At 40.9% G+C, this 24982-nt stretch overlaps 1 protein-coding gene across 1 annotated transcript in view; it reads right to left on the bottom strand.

Moving 5' to 3' along the window:
* DNM3 (dynamin 3) overlaps positions 1 to 24982 on the bottom strand; it is a 300862-nt gene that overhangs the window by 262536 nt on the left and 13344 nt on the right. The window contains exons 3-4 of the mRNA XM_023753926.1: positions 1966 to 2115; positions 816 to 1019 (exon numbers count right to left, since the gene is read on the bottom strand). Of these exons, the coding sequence (XP_023609694.1) occupies positions 816 to 1019; positions 1966 to 2115 (354 nt within the window). The remainder of the gene's footprint in view (positions 1 to 815; positions 1020 to 1965; positions 2116 to 24982) is intronic.

Below are 24982 nucleotides of genomic sequence, written 5' to 3'. Positions count from 1 at the left end.
AATGAAAAATTTATTAGAAAAGCTGAAGATAAAGTTGTCTGAATCCTGCAGAATGCAGAACAAAAGGATGAGGAAGCAGATGGTTTAAAAAAAAAAATGGGGATTGATCCAGGAGTTCTAACATGCTAATGATAAGGAGAAGAGAGAAAATGGGGGTGATTAAGGATCAGAGAAGAAATCCTAGAATCACAGACCATGCATCTCCATATTAAACAGACATATCACTGATGCACTTCCATAGTTACTTTAAACAGACACATGGGAAAACCCATCACTAGGGTCTCTGCAGATAAACTGTTATTACTCAGCTCAGAGCAAGAAGAGAAATCAGATCATCAGCATCAATAAGGGACTTTTCTGGAGTCTGAAATGCCAATAACAGATAAACCCCTGCTTTATAATATATATTTATGTCAAGTAATTATAAGTTAAACATCTTCCATGCATTAAAGAGCTTCCTGTTTTAAAGAAATAAAAAACAGATTTTTTTATTGGGAGTAATTATTCAGATAATGCTTACAATAACCAAGGGGACTATCTAAATTCTGTCCCAGAAGTTTATTTTATTGACTTTTAAAATAAGTAGTGCTTGAAGATTAGAAATGTCTATTTTCTTAGATCTCAGTTAATATTACATTTATTTGCATAGGTTTAGGCTTTATTCCCCAGTTATTTTTCTTTCAACATCCTAAATACAAAAGCTCTAACAATATCAATAATGGCAGATTTAGTGAATAATGAATTCAAGTTTTGAGAATTGGTATTACCTTACATTTTCAATGAATTCCCTTTCATCCTTAGGGCCACACACTCACCTTGAGGGTCGACATCTTTCGCCAGCTTCAGTGCGTCTGAGTTTGCAAGGTCGGTGTTGGCCGGGGTGACGGCCAGAATCAGACAGTTTTCCCGCGTGATGAACTGCATGATCATTTCCCTGATCTGATGCTCAATATCCACCGGCTGGTCTCCCACGGGCACCTTAGTAATCCCAGGCAGGTCGATCAAGGTGAGATTTAACACTGTGCAGATAGGAAAGAGAGTCTTACATGTACCCTCCGTGCTAAAAGACATCAACTATGCAGAATTACCTGTCATTTTCGTGGAAATGGAAAAGCTCAGCTTTGTAGATGGTGCATCCAAACAACCCCAACTCAGGTGTGTGAATAAAAAGCAAATAATAGGAAATGGCTTTGCAAGTTTTCACTGTTTTTATGATATGATTGTGCTGTTCCAAATGGTCATTTTCACATAATTTGAACGGCCCTGACTTGCTTGTCTGTTTTCTTGGAGAGCTGTCATATCCATAACTAAGGGGTTATAAGTAAAAGCTGGCAATACGTTCAGACACTGTCTGCCAGTCTCAGGCAGTACACTGCCTCCAATGGTGTCAAGTTCTCAGGGTAAGATTTGTCCTTCCCTTCAAAAGCGTCAGGTGTTATTTACAGAGGGTTAGCCACTTAGCCTACTGGAAAGCTGTTAGCCATTCATGGTGCCTTGAGATTACTGTGGGGGCTACCCAGCCGGTCTCATGGAGCAGCATTCCAGAGAGCGGGCAACGACCCCTGACTCCGTGACTCCAGCCCCGACCTGGCTCTTGTTCTCTGCACAGAAGAGTGATTGAGCTCACTTCATTCAGGCTCCGTTTGAAAAGCAACAGAACTGGATAGAAAATTACAGATTAAAATCTACCCCGCTAAAAATTTAGTCTAAATAGAGGCTATTCCACATCCCACACCATGAATTGGTTGTCTAAGTTGTAAGTTACTGCTGATAGTCTGGAAAGCAAATCGCAGTTGATGGCTAAGGAAGAGAATAAAGAGAAGACACAGGGCTGCAAGAAAATCTAATAGAGAAGACTCAACCATAGTACCAGGCACCGCTAAGATATTTGCAAGTTAATGCTTGTTAATTAATGCCATAAATTTTTTTGAGGACAAGAATTTGGAATTGTGTTACTTTACTTACCGTGTGGGGAATACACTCGTAAGTTAATGGGTATGGAGGAAATGCCCTTATTCATTCCCGTCACTCGGTCTGTCTCTGCTTCAATCTCATGGCGAACTTCATCAAAATCTGTAAACTTTTTTCCTTTGCAATGTAGAAATTCAGCATATTCTACAAAAAGACAAATTAATAAAACCTAAAATCATCTACTCTTGCAATAATTGTAAGGAAACTGTGTTTTTAAATTACAAGTCACAGTACTCAATATTGTCTCTTCAACCATCAAAACGAGAGAACACAGGGGTTACAAACAAGCACAGATAATACTGTAGAAATATTAAACACAGCACAAATGCCAAGGATGCTAAACTTGCTAATGTTCAGACAAGCAATTAAATACTATAAGCAGGCTTTAAATCTTCTAGCTTGTTAAATAATTTAAAGAGAATTTGGGTCCCTGAAATGACAAAACAAACAGCAGCATCTGATTGTCAAAGAAATTAGACAGAGGGCACGCACAAAGCCCATCTTCTAACCCTATTGGCACATCCTTTTCCAATGTCACCACTTTATTATGATGGCATGCTACGTTATATAAACACAGCTTCAGAAGGCAAAAAGATTTAAAAACAAAATGTGCTTAATTCTTTAAAAAGAAAAATATGTGGAATAATTTAGCTTTACAACATACTACTCAAAATACCACACCAACTTCTGTACATTTTTTTTTAATCCTCACCCGAGGATATTTCTTCCCTTGCTTTTCAGAGAGAGTGGAAAGGAGGGAAGGGAGAGGAGAGAAACAGAGGAGAGAGAGAAACATCAATGTGAGAGAGACACATCCATTGGTTGCCTCCACATGTGCCCCAACCGGGGCCAGAGATTGAATCTGCCACCCAGGTACGTGCCATTGACCAGAAATCAAATCCATGACCATTCAGTGTACAGGTTGACGCTCTAACCACTGAGTACATCAGCCAGGGCCCAACTTCTGTATTTTTAAAAGATATTTTCTCAAGGAAAAAAAAAAGAGTATTACATCAAAGAAAATAGTTACCTACAACCTAAAAGAAATATCTTATCTGGAGGAAAAACTCTAAAATAACTATCCAATAAGCAGAAAATTCGTTTTTAAATTTCAGTAGCATTCTGCCAACTGCTGTACCATCAATCTCTATACCTGCTGTCCTAGATAACAGGTACGTGATAAACAACACAACTCAAAAAAGAAGCTGATACTAGTGAGCGCCCCTAAAAATATTATTATAATTTCTTACAAGGGAACAAGTCCTAACAAATATATTAATTTCTCTAACACTTAGCTAAAGAATTGCTCCACTAAGGCTGCTGTGGGCCCGGAGGCCAGCTGAGAGGAGCATTCGTAGTCTTTCTCCCTGTGAGTATGTAACCCTGCAGCTGCTCTGGCAAGGCCAATAGGCAAACAACTACGAGATGTGGTCCCCTGTCTTCAAGTAGCGGAGCATCAGCTTAGGAGCTAAAGGTTATTGCAGTGCTCAAAACAACAACAACAACAAACAAACAAGCGGGGTATGACCTGAGTGTTGAAGAGTAGGGAGGGTTTCCGTGTGTGCAGACAGAAAGCCAGGAATCAGAGAATTTTAATAACCTCAGCAAATCCCTGGTCGGTATCATCCAGCCTCTGCTGGAACCCACACTGAGGAGGACCTGAGACTATGATCTCTTTGGAAAACACCTTCATTGGAAAATGCTTTTAACGTTGGCATGAAATCTGCTTTCATATCATATTCCATTGGTCCAACTTTTGCCCCCTGGATCTACTCAAAGTCTTCCTCCAGACTAACCTGAGCATGGGCACACAGGGCCCATCTTCCCCGACCTCTCTTGTCATGACCTTCACCTGCTGGTCTGATCAGTGCTGCTCTGGCCTCCTGGTGGCAACACGCATTGCCCAGCCCCACCCAGCTGCTCCCGGCCGACCGGAAAGGTCACAGGCTCCAGAAGTGGACTGACGAGTTTCCGCTTTAACTTACCAAGCATTGTAATGACCCAACTGTTCCAAAATTTGACTGGCAGCCTGAGACTGTAATTAATTTCTGTCTCTCCTGTCAGTGGGCATGGGCGTGAATGTTTCTACCTTCCTTTTCTCCATATCATTATATGTGCATCTTCTGGAAAATGGCACACTGAGACTCCGAAAGCTCACTGCCCAATGGTGGGGACATACTCAACACCAAAGCCTTCAATGGGCTTCGGAAGGCTGGTCTTAAGAAGTTACTGCATTATTTGGCACGCTCTCTCACACGTCTACCCTCATAGGTGCTGTTTTTATTAGAATATAAATTCTCAGAGAGAGCCTGTATTTACCCACTCAATGACTAGGCCAGTACCATGTGAACGCAAGTGGTTAAGATAAGCAGAAGATAACATAATAGGAAAAGAGGAACAAAAGATGCCAAATCCCTGAAAACAAAAATTAATAAGTAAAAATAAGTCATAAATAATTTAGAAGAAATGGAAATGTACTTTCTAGGTTAATATATTCTGTGGGAAATGCACACTTGAGGATTTAGGACGATCATAAGTACCACTTTCACAGGATTAATAAGCTTCTGAATCATTAAGTGACACAAATGCGGTCTTCTCTGGTTGCCACTAGATGGCGCCTATTTGCTTTCTCTGTAGGAAACTCATGCCCTTCTAGAAGGTTGTAAAATCAATGCAATTTCCAGGTTGTATTTAAATTCATTCCTGGACTCCCGAAAATGTTTTTATTTGGGGATTGAGAGATTTACAATTGTGCAGGACTATCTCAAACCTATGGGTCTTTTTAAGGATAGGATCCCACAGCTAGATTTAGGGATGCTTGTAGGTTTCAACTAATATTTATTGAGTTCCTACTTGCTAGGCAGGCACTGTTTTAGAAACCAGGGATGTGGCCTCATGAAGTTTAAATCCCAATGGTGAGAAACAATAAACAATGTGTGTGCACGCCAGGCCATCAATGCAATGGAGAAGACTGAACAGTAAGGGGGGTACTAAATGCTGGGGAAAAGGGTTACTTTGTTACATGCTTTGGTTGAGGAAGGCTTCTCTGATATGAGGACATCCAAGCCAACACTCATGAAAGGAGGGAGTCAGCCATGCTTTATAGAAGAGCATTCCGGAAATGCCTAAAGCAGACCCGCACTTGGCTTGTTGCAGGAACAGCAAGGAGGCCCCGTGCCCGAAGCACAGAGCACACAGCGGAGGAGGTGTGAGATGAGATCCAATCAGACAAATTGAAGGGTTTGGGGTAAAGAGAAAAGATGTGGCCCAGGTTTTAAATCAATACCTGTGGCTGATGCATTGAGAACAGATGATGTGGAGCAAAAGAGGAAGCCGACTTTTGGGATAATGGAGGTGAGAGAGATGATGGGGCTCGGACCAGTGTAGCAGCAGTGAGAGTGGTGAGTCGTGGTTAAATTCCAATGTATTTGGAAGGAAAAACCCACAGGAGTCACTGACGGATTAAAGGTGTAGTGTGGGAGAAAGGGAAGAGGATAACTTCAAGAAGTGTGACCTCAGCAAGGGGAAGAACTTTTGAAACAGAAATGACTAAAAGGAAGAGGTTGAAGGGATGGGTGATGGGGATCAAGAGTCCAGTTGAGGGCCTGAGATGCCCTTATACACCCACCCAGTGGAGAAACAGGCTGCTGTTAATGGCTAGGATTACACAGCTGTGCGAGACACCATGCTCATTCACAGCCATCTGCTAGGTGTGTTTATTCTGAAAATTTCCCAGGAGATGGCAGTCGAGTGCTTGAGGAAGGAGGCAGGTTTTTCTAATAAGCACCAAAAACATGCCTTCAGAGTTGGATATGTGAGAGTCTTTCATCTAGACGCAGCGGTTCTCAACCTATGGGTCGCGAACAATGAAAATACATCCCGCATATCAGATATTTACATTACGATTCATAACAGTAGCAAAATTACAGTTATGAAGTAGCAACGAAAATAATTTTATGGTTGGGGTCACCACAACATGAGGAACTGTATTAAAGGGTCGCAGCATTAGGAAGGTTGAGAACCACTGCAAGGAGTCCAGCCTGGGCCTGGGATTCCTGGAGCACCTGGCTTGACAGGAGTTCTCTAGATTCTAGAGAGAAGTCTAACCTAGAAACATATATTTGGAATTCATTAGAGTCAGGCAAGAGGATGAGATCACCAAGAGAGTGAGATGGGGAAGAGGTCAGAGTGCTGGGCCCTGGGCTTTCCAATGTTCAGAGGTGAGGAGCTAAAGAGTGAGCAGAAGTCAACCAGACAGAAGGAAACCAAGAGAGAGAGGTGGCCCAAAGCCAAGAGGGCGTTTCATGTAGGAAGATCTTCCACTCCAACAAATGCAGCCAACATGTCAGGTCAGAGAGAACTAAGACTGGACCATGGAATTGGAGACCTGGGGGTCCTTCAGGAGGTTGACAAGAGCTGTTACAGTGGAGTTATGGATGACAGCCTGTTAAGAGAGAATGGGAGGAGAGGGAGTGGAGACTGATTATAGACAATTCTTGAAACTCTTTCAAGGAGTTTTGTTGTAAAGGAGAGGACAGCAGTGGGAGGGCAGCTGTGCCTTTTCCCAGAGACCTTGCCATGGGCATCTCGTCCATCTGGCTGTTCCCGAGTTGTATCCTTTCCGAGTAAACCAGTAACCTGGGAAGCAACATGTTTCTCTGAGTTGCGTGAGACACTCCAGCAAATTAATTAAACCCAAGAAGAAGGTCATGGGAACCTCTGATTGACAGCCAGTGAGTCAGAAGTACAGATGACCAACTGGACTGGCACTGGGCACCCTGAGTGGGAAAGGGGTCAACTGGAACCTCCAATTTGTAGCCAGTCTGTCAGAAGCCTGGCCTTGGGACTGGTGGCTGAAATCAGAGTGACGGGGGACAGGGTAGTCTTATAGGACTGAGCCCTCAACCTCTGGGTAGACAGGGTCAGAATTGAGCTGAATTGCAGGATGCCCAGCTGGTGGAGAATGGCTTATTGTGGGGACCCCAGCCCCTACCACAGTGAAATTGGGCCCCAGAACCTAAAGAGGCTGGAGCCACAAAATCCTTTTTCAATGGATCCCAAAAAGCCTCCTGGGAAATGATTTATCCTTCAGAACAGGCTGAACAAGCTGGTCAATAGCTAGACTTTTCAAGAGATGATAAATGTGTGTCCCCTGAGACTTTTATGCGATGGTAAAGTGGTATGTCTGAAGGCCTAACAAACCTCACCTGTGGTTCTCAGATACGCTCTTCCTCAGAGGAAGGCACAGTTTCTGGTGGCACAGCTCTCCTGGTGTGTCCTCCGTGTTCCACTCATCCTGAATGTTCAGTTACTGGGCACGTGAAATTAACTCTTTCTAAAACAACACCAGGCTTCCGCCCAGGATCAATTTAATGGTGATTAAATTTCTTAGGCACAAGTTCCTGTAAAGCAGTGGTTCTCAACTTTCTGGCCCTTTAAATACAGTTCCTCATGTTGTGACCCAACCATAAAATTATTTTCATTGCTACTTCATAACTGTAATGTTGCTACTGTTATGAATCGTAATGTAAATATCTGATATGCAGGATGGTCTTAGGCGACCCCTGTGAAAGGGTTGTTCAACCGCCAAAGGGGTCGCGACCCACAGGTTGAGAACCACTTATGTAAAGGCTGAAGGCTATGTGCACATAAGCACTGAAAGCCTGATACCACATCCATGAAATTATAGTGTGAGTCACCATAACCTGTCTTGCTGAAATTCATGTATGTATTCAGTTTCACGAAATGAGACTCCTGGTTTTAAAAATCTTTCCTGGTTCCCCCCTGTTAAAAATAACCTATCTTTGAAATACATTTTTAGATCAAAGAATGATTTCGGGGGGAGGGTATTAGAAATTCAGAGCTAACACTCTACTTTATTTTTATTTCCCCGTAAAACACTGTCATTTCCATGGGTCAGGAAAAACAAATTATACGGGGTTAAACAACTGACAAATTGTTTGGGGGAAGGATGATACAGTTAGTTTATGCCTGGGCAGCGTTCCAATCATCTGTGAAAAGCACAGCATGACCATTTAAATATTTAAGAATTTAAATATTTCCAATGTGCCTCTTCCATGGAAAAAACAAAACAAAATATGCATATGTTTCGATTAATCAAGGTTAAGCAGAAAGGAATTAATATGGAGCACATGCATAAACCTCTTGTCAATTTTTATTCTAAGAACTGGGGTCCCCGATACATTTGCTGGAGTCTTATTTCTGCATTGTTTTAATAGCAGAGTTCTGTGAGCACAGGGCTCCAGTGAAAATGGAGCACAGAGCCACACGAACAGGGAACAGTTTCCATGCAGCGAGCTCATTGGCTGTAAAGAGCATCTAGACATGACTATACTGAAAATGGACTTCCTCACTGGGTTTCCCTGGTGCCTATCCTATTGAGAGTAAAGAACATCTATGGCCCTAGCCTAGCCGCTTTGGCTAGCAGATAGAGCGTCGGCCTGCGAACTGAAAGGTCCCAGGTTCGATTCCGGTCAGGGCACATGACCGGGTTGTGGGCTCGATCCCCAGTGGGGGACTTGCAGGAGGCAGACCATCCACCATGATTCTCTCTCATCATGGATGTTTCTATCTCTCTCTCCCTCTTCCTTCCTCTCTGAAATCAATAAAGATATATTTTAAACACACACACACACACACACACACACACAAATGTATATAAAAAAAGAGAACATCTATGGATTTCTCCGTTCTTTAAAGCAGTCCACCTTAACCTCATTGAGCAATGCCAGTGTGAAGGAAAAAAATACTTCCAGGGAGCCTTCGAGTCATTCCAAACTGAAGGCAAGGTCCTAGAACTGAGGTTGAGTAGGCCCAGATATGGAGCAGAACTCAACTGTGCCACTCAGGGAAACAGAAAAAGCAAGGACATCTAAAGAAGCACTGAGTTAACCTGAGGGAGGAAGTCCAGCCGTGGGCGAGAGGCAGGTCTCGGTGGGAGGGTGAAGAACAATGGGGTGGGGTGGGCGGAAGGAGAGCCAGGATCTCATAGCAGACAAAAGGCAGGTGCCAGGAAGACGCTGGAGACCAGGGTTCAGGATCAGGCCTCTGGGACTTCCCAGGCACAGTAGGAGATCAAAACAGAACTCCAGACCCAAGTGAGCCATCTGGTACCAGGCAGAAAACCAAGATTCGAACTCAGTCATGGAATGGAAGGAAGGCAGAGCCGTTTTCACAGCATGCCAAGCCAAAGCCACTCAGAGGGGCCTTGGGGTGAAGAGAGATTAGATCAATGCTGCCCGGATGGTCACTGCTCAGCCATGGCCTTCACCATTTTCTTGCTTAAGATCTGGGCTGGTTCTAAAGGCTGGGTGAGGCTGTGTGCACATGTGACTGGGGTGGTGCTGGCCCCTGAGCCCAAGGCGAGCATTTGACAGAATATGAGTCTAGAGCAGTGGTTCTCAACCTTCCTAATGCCGCGACCCTTTAATACAGTTCCTCATGTTGTGGTGACCTCCAACCATAAAATTATTTTTGTTGCTACTTCATAACTGTAATTTTGCTACTGTTATGAATCGTAATGTAAATATCTGATATGCTATATGTGTTTTCCGATGGTCGCGACCCACAGGTTGAGAAACGCTGGCCTAGAGGTTAGTGCAGGAGCTATCACTGCGAGAGTTGTGGGAGCCTAGGTTGTAACCGAAGCCATGGTGCAGAAGGGAATACCTAAGGAGGAATATGAAATGGTCCAGAAAAGAGCCTTGGGTTGATGCAAATATTAAAGGCCAGGTAAAGGATAATGCACCAGCAAAAGTGACAGAGAGGCCAAGGAGAGAGAGGGAAAACCAGGTGTGTTTGGCATCATGGAAGCTAAAAGAATAGAGGGAGGCAGTAATCAATAGTGTTAAAAAAGCAACAGAAAGGGCGAGGTAAATAGCTGTTGGAATTTATAGAAATTGAGTATGCATTCATTTCCTGTATTCTTAATGTTCTGCACATAATTTCAATATTTCTTGTGGTTGCAATGACTTTTGCTATAGATTACTTTGTTCTCTTAAAAATTGTTTTATCTTTTTTATGCTTTTTTTTCTTGTCTCTTCCCTTGCTATCAGGGTGACACAGTCACTTCTTGCTGTTGGCAGTGCATTTGTCTGTAAGCCGTATTCCCATTCTAACTTGTAGCTTTACATTTTACTCTAGACTGAAAAGTCCAATCACCCAGGGTGTGTGTCTGAGTCTAAAACAGAACTGGAAAGGCCACGACCCTGCAACGCATGAGCTTTAGATCACAGACTTGGTAATATTAATGTTGGCCACCCACGCCTCCTTGTGCTTCCTCCTGATAACCAGCTAAGTTTAGAAACTGAAAGTAAAAAGGAGGATTTTGAATAACTGAGTTATTACAATATTATTTAAGAGTAACTAAACGTACAAATTCAGAAACAACCAAAATTCAGTATCACGTCTTGTTTTAATAAGACAAAACATAAGATGATTTGCCAAGTAAAAATCCCGAGTCAATGAAAGTGAAATGACCTAGACTGTCATGAGAATTCAAGTAATCAGATTTCAATCCAGAAAAATATGAAAGTCTAAGATTTGCCAAATGAAAATACTACATCCCAATAGAATCTTATACATAAGGAATGAAGCTTATAAATGAGATTTAAGTAGTAATCATATCAGAACTACAAGTATATAAATATGTAAACAAAAACAGTCTCAAAAAAAGCATCAGAGCTACCATATGCATGGCTGGATACATTATAATATCCTACCTGCTTGACCAAAGAGAATTTTTCTATCAGTATGCACTTTATGTACAAGTTGTCAGAGGAAAACATTTTAACAAGAACTTAGTGTATTTGGTAAACTCCTCACATGTCTTCATGACAGCGTGCTGAAGGTCACTATCAAATGGAAACAGAGCCAATCATAACATGTGTAAGTGATAAAAAAATATGAATAGTTCATTTTTTGCATATACGTATTAAATTTTTCCAATAACATTTGTTGAAAATACTACCCTTTCTCCACTAAACTGCTTTTTCTCCATTATTAAAAATCAGCTGTCTATATCTGTGGTCCATTTTTAACTCTATTTTATCCCATTGTTCTATTGGTCTAATTTTGTGCCAATGCCCCACTATCTTGATTATTTTAACTTTATAATAAGGGTTAAAATCAGGTAGTATTTATTCACCAACTTTGGTGTTATTTCTTTTAAGTTGTTTTGGCTATTCTGGGCGCTTTGTGCTTCCTGAGAATGTTAGAATCAGCTTGTCATGTTCCTCAAAATAATTCCATGTTTGAATCTTTATCTACAGCACTCTTTACAATGTTACTTGGAAAAGGTGTCCTCCCTGGCCCAACTTTGCACATATACACATATGCATGTGTGTACAGCACATTTCGCTAAAAACATAGGCATTTTCCCATGCATGCCTACTCTGATAAATGCATTAAACGTTAACGAAATATAGATTTTTATAACTAGAGGTACATCTCCTCTAAACTCTGTTTCATTAGAGCAATCACATCAGTGTTGTTGGTAGCATCCAAAAATGTTTATCTACGGGCCAAGCACCATCTTACTAGTCGGTATAGTCGGTATGGTATAATTTTGTAATAAGGACACAAATGTTTGCAACAGAAGTCTGAACAAGTGAAAATAAAGATTTTTATCTTGACTATGTGAAAATTCTTGAGCATGATATTCACACTTGGTTGCATAAAATTAAAATGCAAAGTAACTCCCTCTGATAAGACGCCTTTGCTTCATAAATTACAAAAATTACCCTATGTCTCAGACAATAGTCAATTCAACCAATTCTTTTTTTTAAAATATATTTTATTGATTTTTTACAGAGAGGAAGGGAGAGAGATAGAGAGTTAGAAACATCGATCAGCTGCCTCCTGCACACCCCCCACTGGGGATGTGCCCGCAACCAAGGTACGTGCCCTTGACCAGAATCGAACCTGGGACCCTTCAGTCTGCAGGCTGACGCTCTATCCACTGAGCCAAACCAATAGTCAATTCAACCAATTCTTTAAAACTTTTCAAAAAAGGAGGGGGAGTGAAAGAAAAACTAAAAAATTGTTCCTAATGAAACTCAATTAATAGAGCAGGTCAATTAGTACAAATTTACAATATTTTAAGGTCTTCCTTAAGTGATTTTTGTGTTTAACCCTAAGGGATTCTTATAAGAACATTCAACACTGTGCAAAATCCACTGTACTATGTGGTGTGTTTAAATGATACTAACAGATATGTACCTATAAAAAATAATACTAAAGTTCTGATCTGAAACTCAGTACTGTGGTTTTTCAACTCAATTTGTATGTAAAGTAATGCTTAGCTACAATAGTCACCAATTATCTCAATAGGAACCTAATTAATAGAAAACTCTTTCTCAAGGAGACTTCCTTTAAAAGGGGCTCAAACATCGAGGTAATCAATTACTTTTGCAAAATAGATAAAATTACAGGAGTTGGAAAAAGGGCAATCAGTGAAAAATACACATGATATAAATAAACTGTCTTGCATGAAAAACAAGCATACTCATTTTAGAGCGACCTTGAACATGAATCTACAACATGGACCACAATGAAAACTGCAATCTCCATAACAATGGATTAACTACTTGATCGTCCCAACGTCATTTTACTAAAAGATGATTTCAAAATATGCTCTATTGCTTGATAACCCCTTTTGGTATCACAACATTAGAACAGCTCATCTGAAATACTGCATCCTTCCTCTTCGAACCAGGAAGTCTCTATAATCACCCCTAAAAGTAAAGGGTGTCTCTTCCATAGGTTGCTGTGAGCATGGCTGTCTGCTTCTTTCACCAAAATTCTCCCAGTGACTTGTTACACAGGCTCAGCAAATTTGTATTATGTCAAAGAGTAAATGAATGGAAGCATTTAACACATAGTAAACCCTTAATTTTAAAAATAATCCAAAGAAAATTTAACTAATATGGAACAGTTGCCTTCATTTCCGAGAGGTTTCTGAGAGGTTAAGCTGCCTGGGGTCACACAGCTAGAAGGTGGCAGTCCAGGATTTATTAAATCCAGACAGTCTGGCTCTGGAGGATAATCTATGGACCATCCCACACGAACTGCTTCTCACAATCTCTCCCCTCCTCGGAGATTCCAACTCTCAGCTTTTCACAACTTCTTTTTTGTCCACCTGCCACCCCCTCTATGTGGGCATCTCTCCACGTCCAGGAACCACATGTGCTACCCTCTCTGCCATGGTCCGTGGTCTATGGGGCTCTGGAACCTTTCCCCATAAAAATGTACAAATTTACATATACACAGAATTTTCAGTAGGATTTCAGGCTATTCATAGATAACTCTGATCTACCCTCCTCCTGACCAGAATATGTGCATACTGCCTCCTGCAAACACTCAATAAATAGTCTGTATCATCATCATGAGTATAATCAGTGCCTATCAAAATATTACCTAACAAGGCCCTACTCCACTATCATTTCCACTAAACACTTTCTTTGCTCACCCCCACTGTAAGGAATGCTTTTTTCCCTCTGGATTTCTTAGGGTCCTGTGAATATACTATCCATTTGATTTTACAGGTAGAAAGAACCTTAAAGACTCTCTATCCAAAATGGCATGTTTAAGACTATTCATATAACATGTATTACACTTCCTCAGCATAGTAACTATTTGTTTATATAGGGTGTCCCAAAATTCACGCAAGAAGTAATTTTGATAGAAAACACAGGTTTATAATTAAAAATTGTAAATTTTTTATTGATTCATAAAGTATACAGTATAGGGTTATGTATGGAATAGCACATCGGGTAAATGGCCTCCACGGCTTTGCTGGCACATACGCAAAGCCGTGGTCTTCATTGGTCTTCATTGTCCCTGCTCCTGGACCATAATTGGTACTTGGTAATGCTTATCAAATTGAAGGGATTGAAATCAAAGGGCAACAGATATTAGAATCTGATTCAATAAACCAAGTAAAATTAGGCTTTTATTTTTTGTTGTTGTTGTTGTTAATGCTCATGCAAAATTCAAATCTTGTGTGAATTTTGGGACACCCTATACATCTTGTCTCCAATGCTTAGATGCAGGAACTGTCTCTTCTACATCTTCACTTTAACATTCCATAGGGATTCAGGAATAATTAAACGAATAAATGGGTGAATGAATGGATAATTCCAAATGAAAGCTGAACCATTATTCACTATTTTTCAAGGACTCATGAGGCTTTAAATGTGTCTTTCGGTATTTTAGAACATCCAGTATTTTTTTCCTCATTCGGTATGAATCAACACTACGGAGAAAAATCTTTCTCTGGCCGTAACCGGTTTGGCTCAGTGGATAGAGCGTCGGCCTGCGGACTCAAGGGTCCCAGGTTCGATTCCGGTCAAGGGCATGTACCTTGGTTGCGGGCACATCCCCGTAGTGGGTGTGCAGGAGGCAGCTGATCGATGTTTCTCTCTCATCGATCTTTCTAACTCTCTATCCCTCTCCCTTCCTCTCTGTAAAAAAAATCAATAAAATATATTTTTTAAAAAATCTTTCTCTGCACAGTCAGAAGATCAGGGTCTTTCCATGAGCCTCTCCTCTCCCGGTCTAACCTGCTATAGATACTAGCTATAAGATGCTCGAGAGTGTGTTATTGCTCTCTGGGCTTCATTTTAGTAAGATATTTAATACCACAAAAATATTACATTTTCAGTCTCCCAAAAGCTGTTCTGACTTCTGTGCTAAGGTTTTCGATTTCCTTGGTGAGCCAGCCTTCAATTACGCATCGTGCTTCTTAGGTTACAGAACTGAGACTGTTTTCCATCCTGCAATATGATATATCCTTTCAAGTGGGAGTTGAGTTTTCTGGCAATACAAAAATCTACTACTTATTAAGGAACTGCTTACTCTAGAGGACACAAAGTGTTAACTGTGATTCACAATCTCGAAGAACTTATCCAAGTTGGAAAGAGAAGACAAACTTGTGAAAATGAAGCAAAAGATTTCAATAAGATGCCGTGAGAGAAATCAGCATCATGAACAACTGGCCAATGAAAGGAGTGCTTCGGTCCTTTTGGATTTAGCGAAGAGAGGGGTCTTTTAGGCTGGGAAAACCTATAAGGGATTTATGGAAGGAGTTGAGTCTGAGCTAGACATAGGGAGGTAAGTGGAATTGGGGAAAAGCCAAGAAGAGAAAAGAGAATATTTAAAACTACAAACAAATGATAACAAAACCACCCAAGTGGAAAAGCAAAAGGGAACTAGGGATAAACCAGCTAGGCAAAAAGCAAACATCCAATTAAAATATATATTTGTAGAGTGACTGGATGAAAGAATAAAGCATTTACGGAAGAGTGTCAGAGATTAAAGGTGCCCTTTTTGTGGGTAAAAGCTAACGAAGATGTTGCACATACAGCATCTGGCACTGGTCCTTCCATGCTCAGAATATAAAAAATGCAGGCTTGCCCTAGCCAGTTTGGCTCAGTGGATAGAGTGTCGGCCTGGGGACTGAAGGGTCCCTGGTTCGATTCTGGTCAAGGGTACATGCCGGGTTATAGTCACCCCAAAAATAAACTGGGAGGTAATTACACAACTTCCCCCAAATGTTTTCATTTATCACATTTTAAAATAGAGTTTGAATCCAAAATTTTATTTTCTACACATATTCTTAGAACGTATCAGTTGTATAAGTCAGGATATAAATTAACACACATTAACTCCTATTAATACCCACAATATCCTGGAAAGTGGGTGTTATTATCCCAGCTAAACTGTAACTTCTCTGTGCCTCAGTTTCCTCCTAAATAAAATTACAATAATAATAATATCCCATAGAGCTAACAAAATCAACATTTACCAAAAGTTAACCTTAAATTTTTTACTGTATATGAGTTCATCTTTATTATTCTTTAGTAATTCCAAGTATGTTACTGGGTCCCTTTTAAAAAATATTTCAAGACATAGTGGATTTTTTGTATTTCAGAGTAGTCCACCTATACTGTGAACATAGAAGTAGGCTGCAAATGAAAGAACTATATAAACTAAATGAGAAAAAGTACTCATTTTTATCTGTTTCAGCATAAATCTGTGGCTTTGCCCAGTTGCAAGCCCTAAAGCCATATGGACTTGTATAGCTAGCAATTTTTGATACTTCCTTTCTGAAAATGTCTTGACTCCATTCTGAATCCTTCCCATCAATGCCAGGTGAGGGAAGCTCTTGTCGCCTCTCACCTGGACACCTTATGCCCTGGCCTCTCCCGTTTGATCTATCCTCCCCTTGTCTTCACAGCAACCCACTCAACATGTATATATGGTTGTGCTTATTGTTGTGGTTGTGATCGCAGCTTTATCGTTTCATTGGCCACATTGTGCTTTTTAAGTATCTGACTCCCCTTCAGGTATGTGGGTTCCTACAGGTCTAAGACTATCTCATATTCATCTCTGATTCCTCTATATCTGCCTCAGAGCCTGAAACATACGATGCATTCAGCATATATTGGGAGAGAGGGAATGAGTTCTTTTATAATTGTCTTGTGTAACTAGGAAAGTTAGCATCTTTATTTATTTGTTTGTTTGTTTTACATACGTGTGTGGGTACTTGTGCATTTTTTAACTGATTTCAGAGAGAGGAGGGAGAGGGAGAGAGAGAGAGAAATATCGATGATGAGAGAGAATCACTGATTGGCTGCCTCTTGCACACCCCCTATCAGGGAACAAGCCCACAACCTGGGCATGTGCCCTGACCAGGAATCTAACTGCAACCTCCTGTTTCATAGGTTGACGCTCAACCACTGAGCCACACCAGCCGGGCTAGCATCTTACTTTAGAAAATTACATTATTTGTGAAATGATCAGACTTATTATGTCTTATAAATGGAAAATTGTCAAATTTTCTAAAGTACAGCTGTGCATAGCTTCTATGCCATTAAGTAGTTCATTAACCAACGCATTCATGCAGACAGCATTTTTATGGTAACTGCTCCCCTAGCGAAGAGATAACACTTACCCAGCAACTCCCTGATTCATAAGAGAGCAAGAGCTAAGAGCCCACCCATCTGGAACTAAAGGATGAAGGTTGCCATTACATGGTAATGCTACCCATATAAGAACTTCAAAAAATTTTTAACATGCTGAGCCAGGTGTTTTAAAAGGAGATTATCAGTTTAAGCTGTTTTAACAGAACTTCTCTACCTTCAAATTGTGGCGACATTGTATTAGTGAGCTAGATGTCCCTAATTAAAACAGAACTGCTCAGCATCGGATCACTATAATTCACTAATTCTCTGCTGAGAACATATTTTTAGCTATCTCAGGAAAAATTGCATAACAAAGTGTTGCCCCAGTTCCCTCAATTCTACTTATCCTACTTGAAATGCCACAATAGGAAAATGTTTTCATTAAAAATCATCCATTTTCACTGGCTGGTGTGGTTCAGTGGTTGAGCATTGACCTATGAACCAGGAGGTCACGGTTACATTCTTGGTCAGAGCACATGCCCAGGTTATGGGCTCGATGCCCAATAGGGGGCGTGCAGGAGGCAGCCGATCAAGGATTCTCTTTCATCATTGATGTTTCTATCTCTCTCTCTCTCCCTTTCCTTCCCTCTGAAATCAATAAAAATATATATTTAAAAAATCATCCATTTTCCAGTGATGTTTTCAATTGCTGTGATTTAGAATTTTCTGGATTCGTCCCCGAGAGCTAAACTTCCCCTTGTAGGAATGAATAAGCATGCTAGCTGAAATGGAAGGTGATCACATATAAAATTCCACTGCCCCCAAAAGGAATTGCAGTTCAACTGCAAGAACACTAAGCAGCAAAATGATTTAAGAACATCAGGGCTGACAGTCACTTTGTTATCTTAAGACAATTTCATTTTCCACGTTTGTCACCAAGGAATAACACTAGGCACCCAGAAATCAAAGAATGTTAAGAAATGTGTGAGGGGGAACGAGATCCTTTTGCTACTTCAGAAGGTCCCAGACCCTGTTCTGACAGGCCCTGTCCCCACCCCCTCACTGGGACATAAGATGTAAGTTCATGGCAACCACAGAGGAGAAACAGTAAAGAAGTCGGAAAAGAGAATCAGGACCCCAAATTATCTCAACAGGCTGGAATCATCAGTGAACTTTCACAAAAGAAATTTACCATCATAATAAATATAAAGTCCTGCTCTTACATCAATAAGTAGAAGATCCAGGCGAAGTACAGAAAAAGAAGAAGAAAGAGTTGGCAATTATAGTGGACTGCAAGTTCAATACCAACCAATCATAAAATACCCCTGCCCCCAAAGTAATGTGACCTAAGACTGCACTCATTGCAAGCCCATGTCTAAAACAGGAGAGGCAGCCATCCCTCTGAGCTACTGCCGGTGGAGCCCACTGGTTCTGCGAACAGCTTTCCTGACAAACTGAAGCATATGGAAAAGGATAATGTCCACAGCGGTGAGGAAACTCAACCCACACCCCCACTTTCCTAAAGAAAATTAAAACAGAGGCTTAACAGAGATTCGGTGCTTTTTATTCTGGAGGGATTTAATTTAAAGCCAGAAAGCATCATTCTGGCTATTAGCACTCCTCTAGTTAAATTTAAGGAAAAGGAGGAAGCAGAAAGGTACTGTGAATAAAAATAAAGAATTGAAAATTGGGTATACTGAGTGCTTCCCTAAGTTCGTATCTTTTTAAAGCTCAGGTAACTGGTATCGTTGAAAGCGCAAGATCATTTGCCTAAACTTTCAAAACCCGAAATAATCATCATGATCGAAAGTATAAATATGGCATTTAATTACAAAGAGAAAAAATAACAGCCAAGTTTGTGATCCGTAGATAATTGCAAATATCGCATTCAGCTAGCATATGAAGTTTGAAAGAAATATATCTTCCAGAACTATGAAGCCATCATTTTGGATATCTGCATCTAATACAAACCAAAGAAGAGACTGAGACCATCTCTTAAGTGGCAATTTTTATTTGGTGGGAATTTGAATGTCTTAAAGCTCTGAATTCCTTCTCTCCCAAAAAGAACTATTATATAAATGTCTACCGTAATCCGCCATCTCTTACCAAAAGCCATAAAAACTACCTCTCTGGGGCAGAGAATAAAACAAAATAAAAAGGAAAGTGCTTTATTCATGTGTTGGCAGTAAAATCAGTGCTGTTAATGAGAACAAATGGAAATTGTGGCCCCTTAAAAGAAAAGCATCATAATTTGGAAATGTAGAGATGTAGCCCTCCTCTAGGTGTAGAAACTCTTTTGTGTTCTAAGGCAGCAAAGAAGCAGCTGAGTAAGTTACTTGATGGTTCACATGACAAAATAACTCTCTTCAAAATAGCCAGTGAATTTTCTGGTCTATCCATTTGAGCTCATGCACAGGATTTCATATCATTCGTTTTTATGGGATACAAACTGCCACTGTATTTTCACCCACGAACGTTTATACTGGATAGGATCTCACCAGGCCCCAACGTCAGCATGTGGTGGGGACGGACAGCGACCCACTCATTCATTTAAACAAGGGGTTACCGTTTTACAGGAGCTACATGCAGGTGCTGGGCACGAAGCATAGCGGCCTCTGCCCTCAGGAAGCTCACTGATGACTAGATGAGACCGTCAGCTAAACACCAGGTCATGGGACAGTGTGATGGGGGTTATTAGAGAAGTCTGTGCCAGGTGACATGGGGCGGAAGGAAAGGCACAAGCAATTAAGGGAAGGTGGATGCTGGAGAAGGCTTGCAGAAGGGGTGGCCTCTGAGCTGAAGCCCTTTTCACAAGAGAACTCAAGTGTGTCGGAAAGAGCGGATGACAGAAGAAATTCCAGAGAGAAACACGGCCTGAGACATGCAGGCTCACTGCTGACTGATTAACCCCAAAGGGAATGAGACTGGGAAGGCTGGACCACACTCTGAAGGCCCTGGGGATAAACATGAATACCTCAGCAACCCTAAATAATTGATGTGTGCCTTAGGTAAAACGACTGCCCACTGCCCTTGAGCTTGCGTTGCGGTAAGCCTTCTAGACAGGATTCTTAAAATATTTTCTTAACATATGGGATCACCCTGCTCAGAAATCTACAATGGCCTTCTGTCTGTAACCACAAAATTCCAAACTCCCTACTAAGTTGCCAATGTTCTCGCTAAGACTGCAGCCTCAAGTCTTAGTCACCTTGGACCACGTCCACCTCATCAATATATATCCCACCCTCAAGACCTAACTTTACCAGTAACTCTGTCTCTTCACCTACAAACCACCCAGCCTGCCCTCTATGCACCCGAAGTACATCAGCTCAGGGCTTCCACTGGACCTCGTCTAACTACTCAAACCCACTTGGATCTCTCCTTCCCCTGAACTCCTTCTCGACCACCCAGCTCATCACTGAATGGTCAGTTCTGCTGTGTCTCCCCAGTACAGAAGCCACGGCTCTTATCCAACCAAATGCCCTCTAGGCCTTGCAAATACTGGGCACAACGTACAAGAACTAAGTAGTGATGTATCAAATAAACAAATGGTTCCAGTTGACACTGGGAGCAGAGAACACATTTTTAATCTCTTTAAAATATGAAAATCTTTTTTTAATAACAATACATGATGTCAGATGGGGACTAGATTTATCGGGGTGATCACTTTGTAAGTTATATATATGTCTAATCCCAGAGTTATACACCTAAAGCTAATATAATACTGTATGTCAAGGGTATTTTAAAAATAAAAAATTTTTAAAGTATGAACACCTTGATTCTTGTATACTAACTTTAGAGGATGTCCAGTTTTTACTTATTTGAATGTTACCTGTCGAGTTAGGCATCGCTGTACGATAGAGCGTGACATATGGGGAAGAAGAGTTCTTTCTGAGGAAAGAACACACAATCTGGCGATGAAACGCAGAGGCTCTGGGAAGCTACTGCCTAGGGATTCCGTGCCAGCCTGTAGTACTATGCTTACGGACATCATATTTCAAAGAAGAGAACCCAAGGCCAAGTTTGTTCTGTACTGGCCAAGGTCACACGATAAATCAGCAGTACCATTCAGTTACACCGAGTTTTGCTACCTAAGCAGAAAGTCTGCCTCTTCAGAAATCTGAGTATTCAGAAACAAATTCAAACTCGGGCACACATTAGCACGTGGCAGGAACAGAAAGGCAAGCAGACAACAAAGGAAGCTTTTAGAATGCAAAGCACCACACGTAAAATAGTTCAAGGTTTGGTTGCTATTATACTGGACCAGTTGATAACCAAGTAGGCACCATGTCCTACATTCATCAAAAGAGGCAGAGATAAGAGATTTGCAATACTTTCCTGCGTTGAGATCAAATGGGAGGTTTTTCAGAGTGACCGTCATGTTTTAAGTAACAGAACAGGCTAGAACAGCAATCACCAGGATCATCACAACCCATAAAGAACCACCAAGTCTTCTTCTTACTTGAACTAAAGACTCAGCAAATAGGAGTCTACTCCAGTGTACAGTATCTTAAAGAGGACTTAACCTTGGGACAGTGTGTATGTGACTAGTCACATCGTGTTTATTACGGAACAGCTTTGGGAAATAGAAGGCACGGAAACCAAGGTGTGAGCAGGGTGAGAAGGCACACCCTCCTGTCCCCCAACCCCCCAAATAAGCAACAGTCTCTGTATGTGACTGGGCCACAACTGCAGAGCCGTTGGGTAGATGGACATAATTTTCTGTTAGAAATATTATGTATCCATCTACCCAATGGCTCTGCAGTTGTGGCCCAGTCACATACAGATAGATTTATAGAAAGAGATTTATTAGGAGGGATCGGCTCACAGGGTCATGGAGGCTCAGAAGTCCCGTCTGCAAGCAGTTCTCAGTGGTTGTACCATTTTACACCAGACACCACCGGTGGGTGAGAGCCCAGTTCCTCCACGTCCCATCAGCGCTCTGCAGCGCCAGTCTTCCTCCTTTCAGACACTCTCGGGGCTGCATGACGCTATCTTCCTCTGGTGTTGACTGGCTTTTCCCTATTGACTCAGGAGGTTGAGCAGGTTTCCAGGTGCTTATCTGCCACCCCTCTTTCTGCCTACACTGGCAGCTCCACTCTGCACCCCGCCCTCGGTAAACTACGGATCCTCGTCCCTGGATGGAGAACCCATGCCTAACGTTTCAACTCCCACATTCAGGTAAAACTAGACTAAGTGTTGGTAGGATGATGTGCTTCTATCGCTGGTACAATTAGCAATATCTTACATACTTAAAATATAGTCCACAATTTCCCATATGAACATTTTACAAATGGGCCTGCTGTTTATTTCGTGATATCAGTAAATTCTTGAGGTTTCCCTATAATTAATAATAATAATAATAATAATAATAATAATAATCTAACTCTCTATCTCTCTCCCTTCCTATCTGTAAAAAATCAATAAAATATATTTTAAAAAAAATAAAATAAAATAAAATAATAGATGGATAGAAATACTCTCTTTAATATAAAAATCAGATAAAATCTAAGTGAGGTACTATAGTTTTACTTCCTAACCAATATATCTAAACAAATTACATAATTGAGGAAGTCACATAATACTGCATTTTTTCCCAGACCTCTTAAATGCCTGAATACTAGGAAGTAGAATAGTTTTCATAATTGAGTAGTAGTCGACAAATCTTGACCTTAGTACTTCCTCTATCCGGATTCTGCTTTAACCAGAAGAGTCGCTTCGTGCTTTGGTCAGATTACCATTTAGGAATCCAGCTCCCTCAGGAAGCTGGTCAGTTTGAGGAAGTCTGTGGACAGGGCTCCCTGCAGAACCAGGAACATGTAGGGCTGTTTCCCTTGGCACCACTTCTTTCAATTGCCTGTGTTATCAGGGAAGAGCTGCCTTCCTTTTTCTCTCCAGAAGTGATCACATCCGTGAGAAGCCCATTCAGATGTGAGCTTACATATATGACATGGACATTTTCACCTTGGCGCTGGGCACTTGACAGCCTATCACAGAGATTTTCAACCCTTTTCATCTCATGGCACATATAAACCAATTGCTAAAATTCTGCCACACTCCAAAAAATATATTATACTTTCTGTTGATCTGACCAAAAAAAAAAAAAGGTATAATTTTGATTCATTCATACCAGACAGCTATTACTGTGTTGGCTGTTGTCATTTTTTTAAATTTGACAATCTAAGGGAAAAGAGGTCAGTGCCCCTGACTAAATAGTCAGACATTGCATGTTTTAAATATTCTTGCAGCACACCGGTTGAAAATCGCTGGTCTATCATATCACCTTTCCATTCCCAAACACCCAAAACTCGAAAAAATCAAAATCACAGGTTAACTTGGGCACTCAAATAAAGAAATATCAGAATTCTTAACCCAGCTCATTCTGAAAACATCTCAGTATTAACATCTCCTACTTTCCTTATCCATTATAAATTAGCACCGTGATTAAAAATTTAGTGACACTGCTTAAATTGTCAGGTCTGCAGCAATTTATCAATAAAATGTTGCTTGTATAATACATTAACACTGTTCCAAGTGTTTTCAAATAGGTTATTTTGTTTCTCTAAAATGTTGTCTTTGTTTCATCAGCTGTCAAACAGATTGAAATGCTGTCTGTTTGCTACAAGTAGGGTATTTTAAAGATTAGAAATAATTTATAAATCACTCTGAACTTACTGAAGATGGAATTACCTTAAGTTGCTAAGCTTGGGTAGAGTGCTAGTAGCTGTTGCCACTTAGGTGATGTGGTTTTAAGAGCTTGAAAAAGCTTTTACAGATTAAAAACAAATGAACAAATAAACAAAAACCTCCCCTTCCCACAAGAAAACTCCGTTAGTACAGACTAACTTCTATAAGGTAAGGCTTCTCATTTTTTGCTGTTAAAATGCACAGACCTTTGGGATATTTACACTTTAATGCTCACCCAATGATATTTTTTCCATTGATTTTTTTTATCTTTATTGCTGAAAGTATTACATATGTCCCATTTTTCCCTATTGACCTCTTCTAGCCTGCCCCCACCCCCGCCCCTACCCCAGGCCTTCCACTGATTTTTAGAGAGTGGAAAGCAGGCAGGCGGGGCAGCGAGTGAGGGGGAGAGAGAGACACACATGGATTGGTTGCCTCCTGAACTTGCCTTGACCGGGGCTGAGGATCAAACCTGCAACCCAGGTATGTGCCCTTGACCGGGAATCAAACCCTCAACCCTTCGGTGCATGAGCCAATGTTCTAAGCACTGAGATACGCCAGCAACGGCGGGATATTAACACTTTAAAATGTATCAATTACTTGTATCTTAGTGTAAATGAACTTATCAGATGCTCCTAGAAAGACTTTCAAGGTGATAAGAGGATGCAAAATTCAGGCACATGGGAGAGATGCGATAACATAAGGAGGAAAAATGAAGAGATATAGCATGTTGAGACCAAAAAACCAACTTACTTCCCTTAACTACTTTGCCATTTTATCTTCGATAAATCTTGAGATTCTACACAAACACTAAGGAGCTATTGTTATTAGTATACCGACAATCATTATTGGCCAACTCTTGAAAGTAATGTCAAATGAAAGAGCTCCAGTATCTGTTGTGAAATACTGATTTTTCTCAGCCTGGAATGATGAAATTTAAAACATTTAAACTATAAGTAACACTTTTTTTAAAATAGCTAAGCCCAGCCCAATTAGAAGTCTTGATGGATAGATAATGCATATCCCTCTCCCCAATATACATACACACAAAACCCACTCTAATAAATTAATCAAAAAACAGTCTAGTATGTGTGTGTGCACGCGCGCGCGCACACACACACACACACACACACACACACACACACGTACCATAGATTGCAATTCTTTTGAAGCTGAAGAGAAGAAATGAAGCCGCAGCCCAAATGCAGCCCCTTGATCCACAGGAACCAAAAACCTCACCTGTCGACCACCATGCTGCCATCACAGTGACAGGTATCTGCTCCCAACACCTCCTATCTCACTTCTGATAGCTGCCATTCATGGTAATAGATCACCCCTCACTAACCAGAAGAAATAGCTTTACCATGAGAAGAGAGAAGGTGCCCAGTAAACTATGGGATATG

This window comes from Myotis lucifugus, unplaced genomic scaffold (genome assembly GCF_000147115.1).
Source record: "Myotis lucifugus unplaced genomic scaffold, Myoluc2.0 scaffold_54, whole genome shotgun sequence".
Lineage (NCBI taxonomy): Eukaryota > Metazoa > Chordata > Mammalia > Chiroptera > Vespertilionidae > Myotis > Myotis lucifugus.
Note: the sequence above shows the minus strand (reverse complement) of the source record. Positions and strands in the feature narration are given on the sequence as shown.